At 53.5% G+C, this 17030-nt stretch overlaps 2 protein-coding genes across 2 annotated transcripts; both read left to right on the top strand.

The window, feature by feature from the left end:
- Positions 1-11413: 11413 nt before the first annotated feature.
- Positions 11414-11827, top strand: COL26b_001508 (uncharacterized protein; the record flags this gene model as incomplete). Its single annotated transcript, XM_053174456.1, has 1 exon — positions 11414-11827. The coding sequence occupies one exon, from the start codon at positions 11414-11416 to the stop codon at positions 11825-11827; it is 414 nt and encodes a 137-aa protein (XP_053041766.1).
- A 3014-nt stretch (positions 11828-14841) lies between these two features.
- On the top strand, positions 14842-16116 carry COL26b_001507 (uncharacterized protein; the record flags this gene model as incomplete). The annotated part of the gene is made up of 3 exons (XM_053174455.1): positions 14842-14936; positions 15113-15128; positions 15166-16116. The coding sequence occupies 3 exons, from the start codon at positions 14842-14844 to the stop codon at positions 16114-16116; spliced, it is 1062 nt and encodes a 353-aa protein (XP_053041765.1).
- Positions 16117-17030: the final 914 nt, after the last annotated feature.

The following is a 17030-nucleotide window of genomic DNA, read 5'->3' as shown; positions in this document are numbered from 1 at the left end:
AGCAGCGTCCGCCAGCATCCAAAGCCCGATCTGTGAGTTCCCGGGGAGGGTGATGAGAGCTTGGTTGTGATGGAGGACGCCACCAATGTTGTAGCGGACTGGGTGGGAATCAAGGCCATCGCCATTGGGGGAAAAGGGTCGTGAACGGTCAGCCGCGCTGTTGGAATGTGGTTGGAATGCGGTCGCGATCCTCGACCTATCCCGCACCCTCCGTCACTGCCGGAGTTCGGGAAGAGACGAGCCAAATAGAGGTGTTGTCGACAAGGGGTGAATGTGAGAGAGAGAGAGAGGGCGTGAGATGGACGAACTGGGGTGAGCGATTGGATCGTCCTTCAACTCCCGGGCATGCACACCATCACCGCGCTGGGGTTCAAAAGAGCCGTGGTGATTGACCATCAGAGTTGATGATTCCGGTCCATCTATCGGACTTGGCTTGGATGATTCTGGCGAACATCTTGTCCCATCCGGGAAGGACCCTTGACCGAGGTTCCCTCTGCCAGACATTTGAGGCCAACCACCGCCTTCCACCGCATGTCATTCTCAATTCCCATTCCAAATGACCTTGACTGCATACTGCGACGGCATCCAACCTACATACACATAGCAAAGACCCCACGCAAATGCGGCCTGGATGGGGTTGACGCCGTTTGGCTGTCTGTGAGACGGTCCACCAAGGTAGAGTAAACTCTGTGACACGACGAATTGGCGCCCAGTATTTTGGGAACTCTCCGGGCGTCTCAAACCTCTGCTCCTGTACGACATCGGTCATTTTGTGTCTTTCTTTTTCTTCTGTCTCTACTTCGTGAACCAACACACTCTGTCCCCGCCTCTTCACGGCTCGCCGTGCTGCGTGCGCATGTAGGCCGTATGTCGACTTTCGTAAGATGATGATGTGCGTTTACGGACCAAGACACACGAGACTCTAAAGCAATCTCAAATACCCCGTTCCAGAAGAGACCAAGACAGACTCAGATCTGGGTTCACCTTGGGCGTCTGGCTGGTGGAAATATCCGGGCCTAATGCGCAAGCCATCGTCAGCGACATCGCCAATCAAGCCACCTACCGGCCATCTTGGAGCTGCAGGTCTCTATCTCGTCCGCTTGCTTTTTCGCATCTCTGATCTCGCATCCGCCGCCGCGTCGACATACCCTACCTGCCTACCTGCCTACGCCCATCGCAAATGGCAGATCCATCCCGGTGTCTCGCCCGTCTCTGCCCGTCCAGCGTCACGGGTTCGTATCCCACGGCTAATACATACCTGCATGCTGCGCGTAGGTACAACCCCAGCCCAGGGTCCCATCGACAGACATCAACACTAAACAACCTCACGTCGAGAGTCGCATCGAGACCGTCACTCGTCGATCGCCAGTCGCCAGTACGCCCGCGATGTCAGGTCAAAACGGGGGACGACCATGCGCACAAACCACCCGCGGTGATCTCAACTCTGACTTGCCTAACCTGCCATCTCGGGCAAGGCGCAGACCGCGCGAGTACGCAGTCGTCGTCGCCGCTCCAGCGTTGCAGCTGTGCGACGTCAAACGCAACGCGACGCGATGCTCCCACCCATCATCCACCATCCTCCCCTCCCCACGGAGACACACCCGCAGCTTGCACTCACTCGTACACAGATTGGCCTACCTTAGCATACACACGCGCACATGGGGGACTGACTCTACGTACCTACCCACTGAGAGAGGTATGTCACTGTATGTCACTGCCACTGATTGCAGCTCCAGCAGCCTGAACGTGCCCGACAACGTCAGTAGGCGCCTCCCCAGAGACATGCATACATACATAATACATACGTACAGACAAGGACGGGATAGACGAGAGACAAGACGGCAAGATAGAGTTAACGCTCGCTGCAGCAGCCTCAGCTGCAAAGCAAGAATGCTCGCTCGCAAACGGACGATGCCCTGCCCTGCCCTGCCCCTGCGAGACCGGCGCGCTGGCGGGATGCATGTCTCGACTTCTCTGACTTCTTGGACGGATAACGTCCTGTCAGTTGCTTGATCTTTGCCTTTTTGACGTCTGTCGAGATCCCCATGCACCGGGGCTCGTCTTCAACAGCATGGTGCATCCAGCCAACAGGCGCCTCGCCAGCCCTGGGCCTGTAGGTCCTCGGGTGCGATTGCCCAGCCCGATTCTCGGCCGATGGCGTCTCCAGCACCCGACGCATGTCTCGAGCAATTCTCCCGTTGGACGATCGTTCATTCTACCGATCAATCAATTAAACATCCAGCCAACCATCCAACCAACCGGGCTGAGAGCACTTTTGTCATCAATGTTTTCATTTCTATTGCCTGTTGGCTTCAATCTGTGTCTATTCTTCGAACCGCTTCCCTGTCCATCATGTGCGATCATTCGTATGCACAGACATGTATTCGGCTGAGTCGAGCAAGTTGAGACAGCCAGACAAACAGCTAGGTATCCGTAGACAACATTCAGCAACTCCTTCAACAGGGGCTGTCGTCATCACAGCCCCGGCTGGCTGTGCCGCCTCCCACTCTCTGATCTTGCTCCATCTCGTCCGCCAGGCTGCTGCACTCTGCAGGTCTGCTCATCCCGGCCCTCCTTGTGGCCGCTTCTCTCCGTATCTCTTTCTGTCTGTCTCTTTGCTTCTCCCCCTCCCATGCTGTGGTCAAACCTGCATCATGCTCTTCTTTGAGACGGCGTTGCAGCCTCGGCCAGCAGCCACCCGTCTCACCAACTCTTTTCGGAACGCGGTCAACCCCAGGTGGCTACCCGACGACAGCTGCCTCTTCTCGGTGAGCAGCGACTGGCCTCTTCCGCTCTGCCCCTCTCCCTGGGGTCCCGGATGCCTCCGGTAAGGCAATCAATCATTCAGTCAGTAGGCTAGCCAGCCAGCCAGCCGGTGACCACAGCAGTCACAGGCACACATCCGCTGCATGGCTGCCGGCCAAGACGAAATCGTACCTGTCGTGCTCCGTGTGGTCTCGCACAAACTTCCCCCGTGGGTTGCGGGTGCGCCGTCACATCGCACAGAGATGGGATGCCCGGGAAAGGTCCGATACTGCAGGAGGCTGTTGCGCCAACGTCGTTCAGAGCAAATCCTCCTCTTCCTCCTCGTCGCCGTCGTTGTCGCCATTAAACCACGATACATACATACAGTCACGTCCGCTTCCACCTGCGCGCGGCCCGCATCGCATCATGGCATCACATCGCGCTGCGCGCACCGCACCACTGATTGCTTGATTGATTACATTACGTGCTGATCCCTGCAACAAAACCCCATCCGCCTGTCTTTTTCCCATCTTGACCCCAACTGCTGCGCAGCGGCATGCCCATGCCCATGCCCACCCCTCCCCCCGTGCGGCTTGACGCCCCCGAGTGAAACATCCTGGGCAAAACGTCGACGCCCTCTTCTTCCGATGGAAACTCATCTGAACCATGACATACCGTTTGGAGACTGACTTGTGGGGCGGCCCGTCGACTGACAACCGCAGAGGCGCATCTCGCGTCTGCGCCAGAAATTCATGTTCCATCTGTTCAAACCGACTGACAGCTTGGCTCAACTCACATCTGTCTGTCTGTCTGTCTTCCTACCTTGTCTGTGTTCAGACCAAGCTTCCAGACGCTCTCGACTCGACATGACATCCCCAACCTGACGGACAGTCTTCCAGTTCCTCGCAACACCATCCACGCCTGGATTCCAAATCAGTCGCAATATTCTGCATCATGAATCATGGATCACCAACAACACGCCCACAGAGGCACCTACAACCACGCGCCGTCCCCTCCTCCATCCAGCCCATCATTTGCCATGCTCACCGCTCTGCGCTCCGTGTCGTCCATTTTCAACCACGCCAAGTTCTCGCTCGACACCACCAGCAAAGCCGCCTGCTCTGCATCGACATTCCCCGATCAAGCCACCCTCGTCCTGGTCTGGACCAGCAGGTCCCCTTTCGCCCTAGTCCACGCCGCCTCCAGACCTCGCCATGCACTCGAGACGCAAGACTCACGCTCGCTCAGCGCAGCAAGGGTGCAAGGGTTCCCATTCCCTACGCCGATCCTCCCTCAGCCTCCCCGCCGTTTGCTTTCAATATCCTCCCAGGACTCATCCACGGCCAACCCCCACCCTCCAAGACGACCCCTCCTTTAGCAAACAAGGACGCTCCTCTCCAGTCTTCCGTCGTCTCCGTCCCCTCCATCTTGGAGATGGGCCACGCCCGTATGGGTCTACCAGCCCTCAGCGTCCCCCCTCGACCACAGCAAACGGTCGTCGTCGTCGTCGTCGTCGCCCTGCCTAAGCTTGTGTGGCGTCGCGTCAAGTGGCTCCGTGCGCTCGACGACTTCGAGGTCGTCCCGTCTCCTAGTGGTCGGCCGCCCATATCTCATGTATAAGGACGGACGGCTATGTATGCGGCCGGTGTCACTCGCAGCAGTTCGCAGCCCGCCCTCCCGATGGTACATCCCGATGCCACAAGCACGACATGTCCTCTATTCTTTCGTCCGTCTTTTGACTCTCGGATGTGATTCGATTCCTCCCCAGCGGGAACCTGAGGCCCAGGTCTGAAGTTGACGAAACACTTTCTCGGATTCACGGCGCCTGCATTCTCGATCTTTGACTATTCGGTATTGAATGGCGGTCACCAGAGCGGCCGCATAGGGAACATGTCAGACAAATCACGACTAGCCTCCGCTCACCCTTCCCGATCCTCCACACCATCACGCTCTTCGTCCTCTCCCAGCACCCCACACTCTCGATCTTCTCTCATCCGAACAGGATATCACAACCAACGCTTCTCGTGTTGTCCTCCTTCCCCTTGTCCCTCCACTAATCACTGCCGCATGACTTGCCCCTTAGCTAAGCTCGAGGCCTCGCCACAAGTCTGCTCGCGAAGATCCCGGGCTGCTCTTCGCGCCAGTACCCCATATTCTTGCCATGCTGACGGCACAAGCCACGTCCAGCCACCGGACTAGTCTGAAGCGTAGCCCTACGACGGCGCCATGTCAGACCTAGTCGGTCGGTTCATCTCTGGGTCGGGTCGAACACCAAGCCAGCTCACACATGGCATGGATACTACTGGCTGTATTTCTTCTTGTCCATCTGAAGGTCTCGCGCTTCTGCTCCTCTGCGTTTGCTGTAATCCTCCGCATTTGATCACCTGGGGGGCCCCTTGTCATCCACAACTGCCATTCCGACTTCCGACTCCCTCGCTCTGAGCGAATAGAGACACCCTGCTGTTGTCTTATGCTTAACAGAAATCCCGAACCGACGTCCAGCCAAGTCTCTGCGGTGGCACTGACCCTGCCGTGGGCTGCCGTCGACAGGGTGTCCTCCAAACAGGGAACCAGCTGCTAGTCGCAACACCATCTCTATTGGCAAGCTCCATCTCCCACACCCTCTTCTGCGAGATCGTCTTGCTCTAGATATCGAGAGAGCGCATCACCCTCGAACCCCATGATCCCCACCCACCCATCCTTGCCGGCGCGTCCCACTCCGCCCTCTTGTGGCCTGGCTGGTATACCACGATGTGTTCTCTCTCCTCTTGGAAGCACGCCGGTAGTCTCGGATCTTGCCCTCGCGACGCGTCGTCGCCCGCGTAGCTGCTTCCCGTGGTGATACGAAAGCTGTCCGTCCCAAAACCTTCAGACACATCTCCACTCTGGTTGTAGCGGAACGGTGACATTCCCGCACGGCTGTGCCAGCCTAGGGAACCGGGGAAGCCCCTTTGACGAACCTTGAAGTTAAGGGTGACTGGGCCCTTTTTTTGCCAGCCTTGATGGGGCCTATCTGGTCTGCTGATGAAGGACGGAGGAACTCTTGACCACCGCACGGCGCGAGCCTCCGGCACCACTCGAGGCCATGCCATGCTGAGGCAAGGCCCGGTCACGCTCCCAACTCTAGGAGCATTTGTTCCCGTCATCTTGACCTCATATCGAACCGATATATTGACATGCTGGTATCCATTCGTGGCTGACGATGGGAGTCGGGAACGGGATGTGGCGCTCATCAGCCACTCGGTCCCGAAGGTCGTCGTCGTGAGGGTTGTCTCCTTTGTAAAGCCTGTTTTTTGTTTCATGCAAGAAATCGTTCGACGCCGCCCAATCACGGCGCTAGCTGCCCAATACCCAGATCAAGCCACAATCCAAAGCCCTGGGATCCAGACGGAACTTCCTCTTGGCAGCGGCTAGGCGGTCACGGACGGTACGCCCGTCTGCGTAGCAAGCTCGAGGGGGAGGAGGGAGGGAGGGGGGTTGTGACTTGCCATGTGACTCAGACCTGCGGCCAAGCGGTGTGGATGGATGTCTCAGAAGCTATGTGCTTTCCTACGTATGGTGTGCGGAGACGCGTCTGCGTCTGCTCGGGGCTGGGGAGCCGCTGCCGCTTCGTATTATCGCAGATAAGCCTGTATGCCTTTTTGCTTTGCCGTCCTGCCGTCTGCTGCTATCTCGAGTATGCCGGACTATCCTCAACCTTGGTTTTCTAACAGCTTGCAGGCGAGGCCAAGGGAACTGCCGGGGCGACTATTCCCGATATAATCCAGTGTGGCCCGCTAGTCTATCGAGAGGGCTAGCCCGTAAGTACAAATATGCCATGAAGGTCCACTTGGGACTGGGCATTACACCGGCACTGTCGAGATGCAGCTCTCTGATTTGTCACGACGCTTGTTTGTGTTTTGGTCAGCTGGACTTGAATATTCTCGGGGAGGTCGCACAGTTTCAGCTAGGTGTCGTTCGATGTGGACTTGCCCACCCCCTGAGGACTTGTTTTACGATATGCGTCTCCTCGGGTGCGAGGAAAAGAGGCTGGCGAGGTCGTGTTTTCGTAGGGTGCGACTCGCGATGGTTTCCCACGACGGCAACCAGCATGACGAGAGGATGCGGATGAATCCTGTAGAGCAGCGCTACTGGAGGAAGAACTTATTGGTCTGCGACAGATTCTCAACAAAAGTTTGAGGGGTTGGATGAGAATGTGCTCGGCAGCTGCTCCAAGGGCTTGATGGGGAGGCAGCCGGATCCTCTACGATCTCCTCGCCTTCTTCGTGTTGGTGTTGTTGTGCTTCGCTCATGAGACGAGAAGCCCCTGGCCGTTGGCAGGCCTTGTCAACTGGTGAAGGCTGGCGAGGACAAATGTGTCCAAAGATGACCTGTCGATTAGGAAATGACAAAATCCAATGTTAAGGAGGGGGCAGTGGGCGGGAGGCAACGCCGATGGGCTCTGTGATCTCTGGAGATGCTGGTTCTGTTGTTCCGACCGTAATCCCCGCGATTTGAAGTCGACGTTGAAGTTAGAGGGATATTAGACTCAGCAACATCTTATTTACACTTGCAGTTGTACAAAGAGCTCATGTATTCATCTTCACGCAGTGCGTAGCACCTCGTGAATCTTGACAAGACAGCCAAGGACCTGGGACTTCTGTATAAACAGACTCTCTACTGAACATCACAGCTGGAGAGGAATTATGAGCTACTCAAATTTACTTACGGTCGTCCAAGGTAGATACAAGATCCTGGCTTTCGTGACCAGGTGTTTGCCCGTGTTGCCAGAGATTTTCTACAGTATCTGGCGCTCTGTCTACTGCATGGCAGACACTTCCATTCAGATGGGAAAGAAGATCTGTCGATCCAGCTGCCACAATCACGCCATTTCCTTTGAATCTCGCTCTTCATGATGGAGTCTATTGATTTTTCTATGACGCACAATCGAAAACGCTGAGCAAACATGGTCTAGTAAACACGGTGAGCATATTTGCCCCTGATGAGCTCCCCCTTTTTCATAATCACCCAGGGTATCGGCGCCATAAGCAAAGCAAAAGCAGCAAGAATCGTATTTCCCCACCCCAAACCCAAAGCGTCGTATAACGGAGGTCCTGCAAGAGGAAGAAATGCCCCAAAAATGCTCCTGAAAATTGTCGAAGCGGCGAGAGCTGACGCAGCGTGCATAGTAAATGCATCGACAAGATACGAGGCCAGCGGGCCAAACACAAACAAGATCCCGACCCCAACAATAAAAGTTCCAATCATCGGCACCAGCCAAAACACCCCCTTTTCTGCCGTCCAACCGTACATCAGAAGCCCTCCTGGTATCACCGGCACAGAATACGCCATCAAAGGAAGGCGAAACTCCGGTGTCCGGGCGCCACGCTTCTGAGATAGCGATGTAGCTACTTTGTCCCCCCAGAAAGAGACAATAAGGGTGCCGGTCACTGTACCAATACCGACACCCATGAAGGTGAGGCCGGAAGAGCCTGCGGAGAAGCCGTACTTCTCAGTGAAGACTATTGCTACCGTCGTGAAAAATAGGTACTTGCAAAGGATTGTCAGCTAAATTCGACACGAGTAGAGCGGCTGCCGTACCAAATATCCGTAGATGACTGCAAAGTATGCAGACAAAGTAAACACAATGGGATGAAGTATCAAGAGCCTCAGCGGTCGTTTGATGGCCCGAGAGAAGGCCTCTTTGGGTGAGACGCCGTCGTCTAGAACCGAAATGTATCTGGGATTTCCCGTACGCTTTCTCGTCTTTTGCGCTCGTTTCTCGAGCAGAGCTTTTGCAGAAGTTTCCCTAAGAATCAGAAGCATCGCGAGTCCAAGAGCGCCGGCCTGTGGCACGAAGCCTTTGTCAGTGACGTTGTCTTTTGCCTGTTGTACAGACAGCTCGCGCCAACCTACCATGATGCACAGCGCCCAAAAGATCCATCTCCAGCCAACATACTCTGCCAAGAAGCCGCCCGCCGCAGGCCCCAGGACTGGTCCGAGGAGCGGCGCGAGAGAGTATACCGACACCGCTCTGCCCCTCAGCGCTGGAGGTGCGACGTCCGCGATCGTGCCACCCCCGATGGACAGCGGGGCTGCACCGGCGCATCCGCTCAAGAAGCGGAATACCAGCAGAACCCCGAGATTTGGCGAGACGGCACAAGCGGCATTGCAGGCGAGAAAGAGCACGTTCGAGATGCTGTACGCTGGATATCGTCCGTAGAGCTCCGACATGGGCGCTGCTAGTCTATGCGTCGTTAGCAGATGCCGCGGAACCGGTGTTCGTGCACTTGTGGAATACACTTACACGGGACCGAACACGAAGCCCAGATTGAATATTGATACAACGAGCGATGATAGCACACCATCAGGCGCATTGAAGTCCTTCAAAATCTCTCGGACGGCAGGGGCGGGCATCGACGACGCGATCGCTCTGGGATGTGGTCAGGATAAGATATTTCCAAAGAACATAGTCGGATGCAATACTCACGCTTGTAGCGTCAAGATACTCACAAGCACAATCTGAATCCACCTCGACGCCATAGCCCAGTTCATCGGATTCTCCGGATCGTACGGCTTGTTCCAGTCCACTACGAACTTTTGTGACGCCGAGTTTCTCTTCTCTCCCCCCTTCACGCTAGAGGCATCGCTCGCCCATGTCGAAAAATACGGCGATCGTTGTGATTCGTCATCGTCGGGTATGCTGCTGAATGCAGCGCCCATGTAAAGGCTCAGCTCGTCGACGGGCCCTGGAGGCCCATTTGCACTTAATCTGAACCACGAGAACCCCGAGGTTCTTGCGGTCTGTGGCACATCGTCCCAAGAGGGGTCTGATTTTCTTTTTTCCACGGACACCGGAGGCGGGTATTGAGGCTGACTCTCGGCTGATATGATCGAACCGTGATCCTCTTCAACAGCCATTTGTCGCTGCTATCGCCTCGGGGCTGTGTCTCACGAGAACATCACAAAGCAAGTTGGACAAGTTCCCACGAGAGAATCAATGGTGGCGCTAGAGGAGCAAGTGTCGTGTGCATCGTGTGCAAATGGCGTGGAACTTGCAAATCTCAGCAGCACAGCGAGATTACAGTCTTTGTTTTCGGGCATAACCGCCCTTGCGTTTCAATACTAGCCCACTTGCCGCAGCCATACGGTCTTCTAATCAGTGTAAGGCAGACGGTTGCTATTCCTGAGAGCACTATGGTGTTGTAAGTGACGCGGCCCCCACTATATGAGGCACAGTCATCTGTTCCAAATAGATTCGATGGCAGCCTCTGTGGCTGAAGTCGGCATAGCTATCTGTAGTAATCGAATGCAATCGTGCGGGCATGACCGAAACTGGCTTAGACAGCTGTATTAACGACCAGCAGGCAGTCGCGGTTGGTGACACTAGGTGGCCCAAACTCCCTTACGACAATGCCGTTCAAACCGAGTCTGACAGGTTGGGAAACGGGAAGCCAGCGTGACATGAGGTTCTGGCCGCTGTTGGCGCGGTAGTAAACTTCAGGCCCCTGTTTCAAGTTGTTCGAGACTGAATCGCACATGGCCTTACCAATAGCATGGAAACTTCAACGTCAGCTGTCACTGCCAAGACAGAGCCAGGGTCCCTTCTCTCAACTCCGATCATAAAAGACCACATAAGTCTTGGTCTCCAAAATCGTTCACCCTGAGATGCAGATCGCATCATTGGTGGCATGGCAGCTCGGAGAATGGAAGTGCGCCATGATGCCATCCAATGTGAAAAGAAAACTCATGGCGATTATAAGCAGGAGAAAATCTTATGCCATGGCTTCCGACGTTGAAGTTGGCTTTGAAGCATTGACTTTGGCAAACGCATCTGGCCCTTGGTGAATTGAGTGTGCATATGGAGCGTTGACAGTGCGACTTCACTTCCAGATCCAGTCACATGCAACAGACCATTCAAGGTGGGTGATGTTGAATGGTCTTGTCTGATGAATTACACTTCTTGTCAAATAATTCTCCAAACGCCAGGCGTGGGCTTGTTGTGAGTGCCCAGTCTTGGCCTACGTAACACAAGTCTGGTAGGGAGCCGCAATGCATGTCAATAACTAAATGCTATCATCTCTTCCAGTTTGCAGTAATCATTCTACATTCGCTTCTAACAAGCAACTAATGAGAAATGAAGGAAAGGATCGTTGAGGAGGCTGAGATTCACGGCTGCCCTCCAAAACACCCAAAGCCTTGATCTCCTAGATTAAAGAAGGGATTGAGGAGAAGAGCTGAATAACGATTTGAGATGACTGGTACCTGCTAAAGGGTGCTGCTTCTTCTTCAGAATGATTTGGAGATCCTGCCTTTCCAACTGGTCGTGGTGCGCACCTGCCGCGCGCGTCGAGGCGATCTCCACGTTCTGGATTTTACCTCACTCGTATCGACTATAAAAAACATCCTCTTCTTCCTCGACCTCTCGCAATCTTTCTTTCTAGATAAAACGTGGACGTCGCAACTGAGCAGCCTATCCAAGATATTCCACCAGACAGAGCCGTGTTACTAAGATCGCGGAGCCGATCTTCCTGTTAGTCTAGCGATACACAAAGCAGGTAAGAACAAAGACGGACTTCAAAAAAGAAGAGAAAAAGAAGAAAAAGAAGAAAAAAAGAAAAACAAGAAAAAAAGATCAGCTAACCAGAGATAGGATCCCAGCCAAGTTTCTAGCAACAACATCGCTGCCATGGGAAACGCAGGCAAAAAGCGCCGCCGCGTTGCCGACGATGTCAAGCCCATCAAAGGCAAGAAGCCTCGTCTTGCCAAACCCCCCGCTGCTGCCAAATCCAACAAGAAGCTTAACACTCAACGAAGCGATTCGAAGGAGTCCTTAGAACCAAATGAGGACAAATGCACTTGCATTGTCGCTGAGTTAGCCAACGCTGGCCACAACACCACCACAACCACCACAGATCTCTCCCAGTATGCCTTCCAGCAGACGAATGATGGGGCCAACAGAACACGCACAGTCAACTCAACCGAGAAACCGAGGCAGGAGGAGGAGGAGGACGACGACGACGAAGTTACTGGAAAAGGCATCACCTTGTCGCAGATGTGGGAAATGACCTCAGCCATGCCAGCAAACCCTGTCGGAGTGTGACGAATCACCGAAGAAGAGCAGGGCCAGGTCATGGCCGAATACGTGCGCATACGGGAAACATTTCCGCCCAGGCTTCGAAATCGAGTCCGCAACGTATGGATGCTGAAGCTGCTCCGCGACGCGTTTGGCAAAGAAGCCACTAAGGGTCTGACGGCTTTATCGCAAAACATGGTGGCTAAGGATGCTGCCGCGAAGACGAAGAACGCTTCGAGGACAGACGCCGATGAAGGAGTGGAGGATCAGCATTCTGAGAAAGATGCTGAATTTGTTGTTGTAGAGCTGAAATGCTGTGATAGTTCCATGCAATTATGGCTGGCCTAACAAATGCCACTGCCCTAGCCATGATCTCAACTTGGCACACTGAAATGAGATATCCCTCGAAACGTCCTCCTGTCTGTCCAAATCCGAAAGTAAGGAACCGCCTGCGCCCGTGTATTTCATGCTTATGACCATATGCCATTCTTATTCTCCCCTAAACTGTGTCTGTTTTGGCCTTGTACCGCAAATAGTGGAGGCGGATATGAGAAATGTGCCGGACGATGAGTGTCAAGCATTGAATAAAGAATGCAGAAGAGAAAAGAGTTGCAAAAGAAGTAAAGTGAAAGAGTATTGGAAGTAGAGTAGAGCCCGTCAGGAAAAGGCTGGGGTGTTAGCAGAAAGATTCAAACACTGAACTACCTTACGGCTCCAGCCACTGAGAGGAACTAATGCCAATGGTGTGGTAGAAGTCCGCCATGGCTACATAGTGCAATGTACTTCGATCGGCCCATATTGGCGTCAGAGACTTGCGAGTTGGCAACACTCTCTGGCACGCCCTAGCTGGAAGCAGGCACGCATACTCTCAGGGACTTCCTAGCTGTATGTTTGCTTGGGCGTGGGCGCAAGTATAAGACCAGGATTAGCTACCGCGTAATTATCATGCTTGCCGTTCTGGTGTCGTCTTCGACGTCTTCGATGGTTGCACTCGGGGTTAAATGTTCACGATGCTGTCTTCGCCATCGTTGTCACTCAATCTCATGACGCCAGGACGGTCGATCATGGCCTCGATCTGGTCGTTCTATATCTCGGAATTGGCATTGATGCAGACGTTCATTATGGCTTAATATGCCAAGTCGCCTTGTCAAGGCGAGAGTTCGTTTCTAGGTTGGGGGTGTTCACAGATATTCGTCAACCTCGCGTCGGCGAGCAACCTTGTCACGGCGCACTTCGATCAAAGCGAGCTCTCATCTCTCATCCTGGCGGTAACTGATGATCCAATGTTATCCGTGAGAAAGGGCTACTGACGAATCTCGTTGTCGAGATTGGCAGACCCTTGGGCATGCGCGACGAAGTTGGTAGTGCTCTCAGCTAGGGTTAGATGCATGACAGCCAGATGGAACACGTCAAGACGGTGCTACATCAACAACTCTGCCGCCAAAGTCTCAGCTAATCCGTCATTGCGTTGTTTGGTAGCCTTCAAGGCGTGATTGAATTTTAAATAGAGAATGGTTGCCAGAGTAAGCGCCTGGGGAAGTAAGTGGAAAAATAAATGCCCTTACTAATGATTTTCCGTCATTATTCCGGTTCATGTCCCATTGTCAACGCTGATAGGAGCACGCACAAGTTTTCAGAAGATTGAGGTCATGACATCGTCGTCAGACTTCTGCTCCTGTTGATATGTGATCAGCACCGGAAACGTCCAGGAGGCGGACGACGAAGGCCGAAATGCTTTCTATGGGGTATGCAATTCACTTATTTGATGCTTAAGTGGGCTAATACTCTGGGAACACGACATTCGGTCGATCATCCATGGGTTGTTAGATGTCACATGAGCTGACACATGTGACAACATGACGAACCTGGCCAATCCGCGCGCCTGATAATCCACGCAGCTTTTCCTAGTCATCCCAGCGTCTCAGCGCGTCAGCTACAAAAGGAAACTCTACCTGTATTGCCACCGGTCCTTTCTAGGTAGGCTATAAAATGTACCAATCTACGTGGATAGCGGCTATTTACTTTAATCTCGAAGCTCATTACTGCCCAGCCAATTCAAAAAGGATTCTGACGTGGCCACTAACGGCTCATCAACAGAAGGCCCACATCAATCGAAACTTATGGATTTGCATCCTATCAGTAGGATTGCCGCTTACGGACTCCCTGATTTGACGATCCCTGTGTTAGTCTGCTTTAGTGGCCTTCCCTGTGTGACACAGTAAGATAATGCAACGGCGATCCCGAAGCTTGGGTTAGACGAGCATCCCGTTCTTTTGATGCCCGCGTTTCGTCAACCCGTTGCTACCTTACGTAGATAAAACTCGTCGTCGGTCTCTGACTCCTTCCCTTCTCGTTTTGTTACATTGACAACTGTTACAGTGAAGACTTCTGGGACTGTATCACCATGACCGAAGGTAACAAGGTTGCGATAGTCGGCCTAGGTGAGTTTTTTGTTGAAAGGCACAGGATGCCCTTAGGTCCTGGAGCATGCTGACAAACACAGGGGCGCTTGGTATCGTCGCCCTCAAGAACTGCCTAGAAGAGGGGTTCGAGGCGACGGGGTTTGACCGCATCCCTTATCCGGGGGGGCTCTGGACGTATACGCCAGAAGACCGGGTCTCTGCGCTCCCAAGTAACATAAACTGCTCTTTCTTTGACCGAAATGATATTGATTACGCGCGAAAGCAACCGTCGTAAACATATCAAAAGAAAGGGCGAGTCTGCTACCTGCCCACGTGACCAAATGATCATGCTGACGATTTGCACCAGGGATGCTTCACAGACTTTCCCTTCCCAGCAGGTGAGAAGACATAAGTCTTTCCATAATTATCCGTGGCCTAGACTCAGTGACGGTAGAAGTTCCAAGCCTTTGCTCCGCCGGCGATATGCAGAGGTACCTTGCCAGCTACGTGGAGCACTTCAACCTGCGCCCTTCGATGCGCCTCAGCACAAGCATCACTCGTGTGTACCATGATGAAAGCGCCAACAAATGGGTGATTGAGATAGATGGGCCCCCCCACGAGATGTTTGACAGAGTAATCATGGCGACGGGTCAGAATCATACGCCAAAATATCCTGACATTAAGGGAATTGAACTATTCCACGGCGAACAGCTTCACGCTAAGTCGTTCAAAAGGTAAGTTTGTGATGCCGACGACCCATTTCCAAGCTTGGAGTTGCCCGTACTGAAGTCTCTTTGAGCCCCGAGGGATTCAAGGGTAGGGATGTCTTGATCATCGGCCTGGGCAACAGCGGGGCAGACACAGCGGCATCTCTCGCCGGACACGCCAACAGCATCTATCTATCACATAGACATGGATGCCTAGTTGTAAGTTGCCCCTCGGTCCACACCCCAATTAGTCTAGTCTGACATCGTGGAGTTGCCCCGCGTAAAAGAGGGCAAACCCGTCGATCATACCATCAACGTCCGTTACGTCACCTGGCAGCGCGTCTTCGAGCGCTTCTTTCCCAGTCTAGTCGAGAAGCTTTTCAATAACTTCGGCAAGAGACTCCAGGACGAGGCTTTCAACATCCGGCCCGAATGGAAGCTGTCCCCCGCGCCCTCCCTCAAAAAGTACCTACCCCTCATCACGGACAATCTTATCGATTCCCTAGAGAGCGGCGCCGTCCTGTCCGTTGAAGGCGTCAGCGGGGTCGTTGGGCCCAACAAGGTCGAGCTCACCGACGGCAAAGTCATCAAGGTAGACACGATCATCTACTGCACTGGCTACATGTCCGACTTTAGTCTTCTGGACCCCAAGTATGACCCGACGCGCGAGACCACGCCAGATTGGGCCGCCGCCAGAGGTTCGAGGGGCAAGCCGCTGCCGAGGCTGTATCAAGGCGTCTTTTCGCTGAGCCATCCACATTCTCTGGCCTTCCAGGGTGCTGTGGCGCTCACTATGGGCCAGTTCCAGATAAATGACCTATCTTCGATGGCGGTGACGCAGGTGTGGAAGGGCAGGTCGGCCCTGCCCCCTCAGGAGGAGATGGAGCAAGCGGTCGATAAGCACCACGCCTGGATCGTAGAACTGGCTCAAGAGGGCAGCGTCCTGCCGCAGACGGTCAACCCGTACCAGTGGGCGGACTGGGCTGACCAGACGGCCGGCACAGGCGTGAATGAGTACCTGGGTTGGGGCTGGAAGGGGTGGAAGTTCTGGTTCCAGGAGCCCCGATTCTGCAGCGTTCTCATGGGCGGCGTCTACAGCCCTCACATCTACCGTGTTTTTGACGGCAAGAGGAAGAGGTGGGGTGGAGCAAGGACAGAGATTGAGAGGCTGTACAAGGTGGCGAACGAGAAGCCTAAGGTCAATTAGGCGAGAGGGGGCTTTGGCACCACCAAGACATACCGGTAGCTAGCAATATCACTGGATTTTACCGAAATTTTCTTTGAATTCATGCAAATTAAATTTCAAATTATTCGTTGGAATATTGTATTACGGAGCCCCCTAAGGAGCCAGCTTGTAGGCGCAACAGGTTTCCCTTGAGACTAGCAACCAACATGTGAAAGCTGGGTGTGCTTCACTGTCAGAAGTGAGACGTGAGGAATGCGACGTTGTCTTGGAATTAATGCAACTCTTACCTCCTCGTCGCTCTTGGCCATCTTGTGTGGTAGGCGTTGGACCTGATTCATGGATGAATTGAAACCGTACCTCAAGAGGATCGAAAGTTTCGAGCTAATCTGCGGGCGTGCTCTTGACTTTCTGAGCACATAATCATTGTACATGTTGATTCACGTTGTATATGAGTTGCGAGGTTCTTTTATAGTAAAACTGCGTTGCATACTTCGTGGCCTATCTCTGGCGCAGCGTTTTCTCAGACTGACTATGAATGCCAAAAGGCTATCCGGCGAATTCATGGTATGCTTGTAGGCTCCCACTTAGTCGGGTTGTGCTTTTAAATTGACTCAAACACCATACCTGCGTAACATATCGCTGTTCGATGGATGATGTATTCTATGTGAACCGTGAGACGACCAATCACCTTCAAATGGCCCCCAAGATGGGCTGCAGTACATCGTCTTGGCTTTCAGAATCTGGAATTCAACTTGTTAATCAACGTTGGGCCATGTATAGATTACTTGACCATGAGTGAAGGATGCCCTCAAAACCCAAAGGCTACTGGCTTTCTGCGACTGTCGTTACTCCAATCTTTGTACGAAATGGTATAATTATCGCTCTCCCGTATGTGTGTAGTGTTCTGAACTTTGTAAGAAGCAAAGAGAACTTCA

The sequence above is a fragment of the Colletotrichum chrysophilum genome (genome assembly GCF_026319265.1).
Source record: "Colletotrichum chrysophilum strain AFK26 chromosome Unknown scaffold_6, whole genome shotgun sequence".
In the NCBI taxonomy this organism is placed as follows: Eukaryota; Fungi; Ascomycota; class Sordariomycetes; order Glomerellales; family Glomerellaceae; genus Colletotrichum; species Colletotrichum chrysophilum.
Note: the sequence above shows the minus strand (reverse complement) of the source record. Positions and strands in the feature narration are given on the sequence as shown.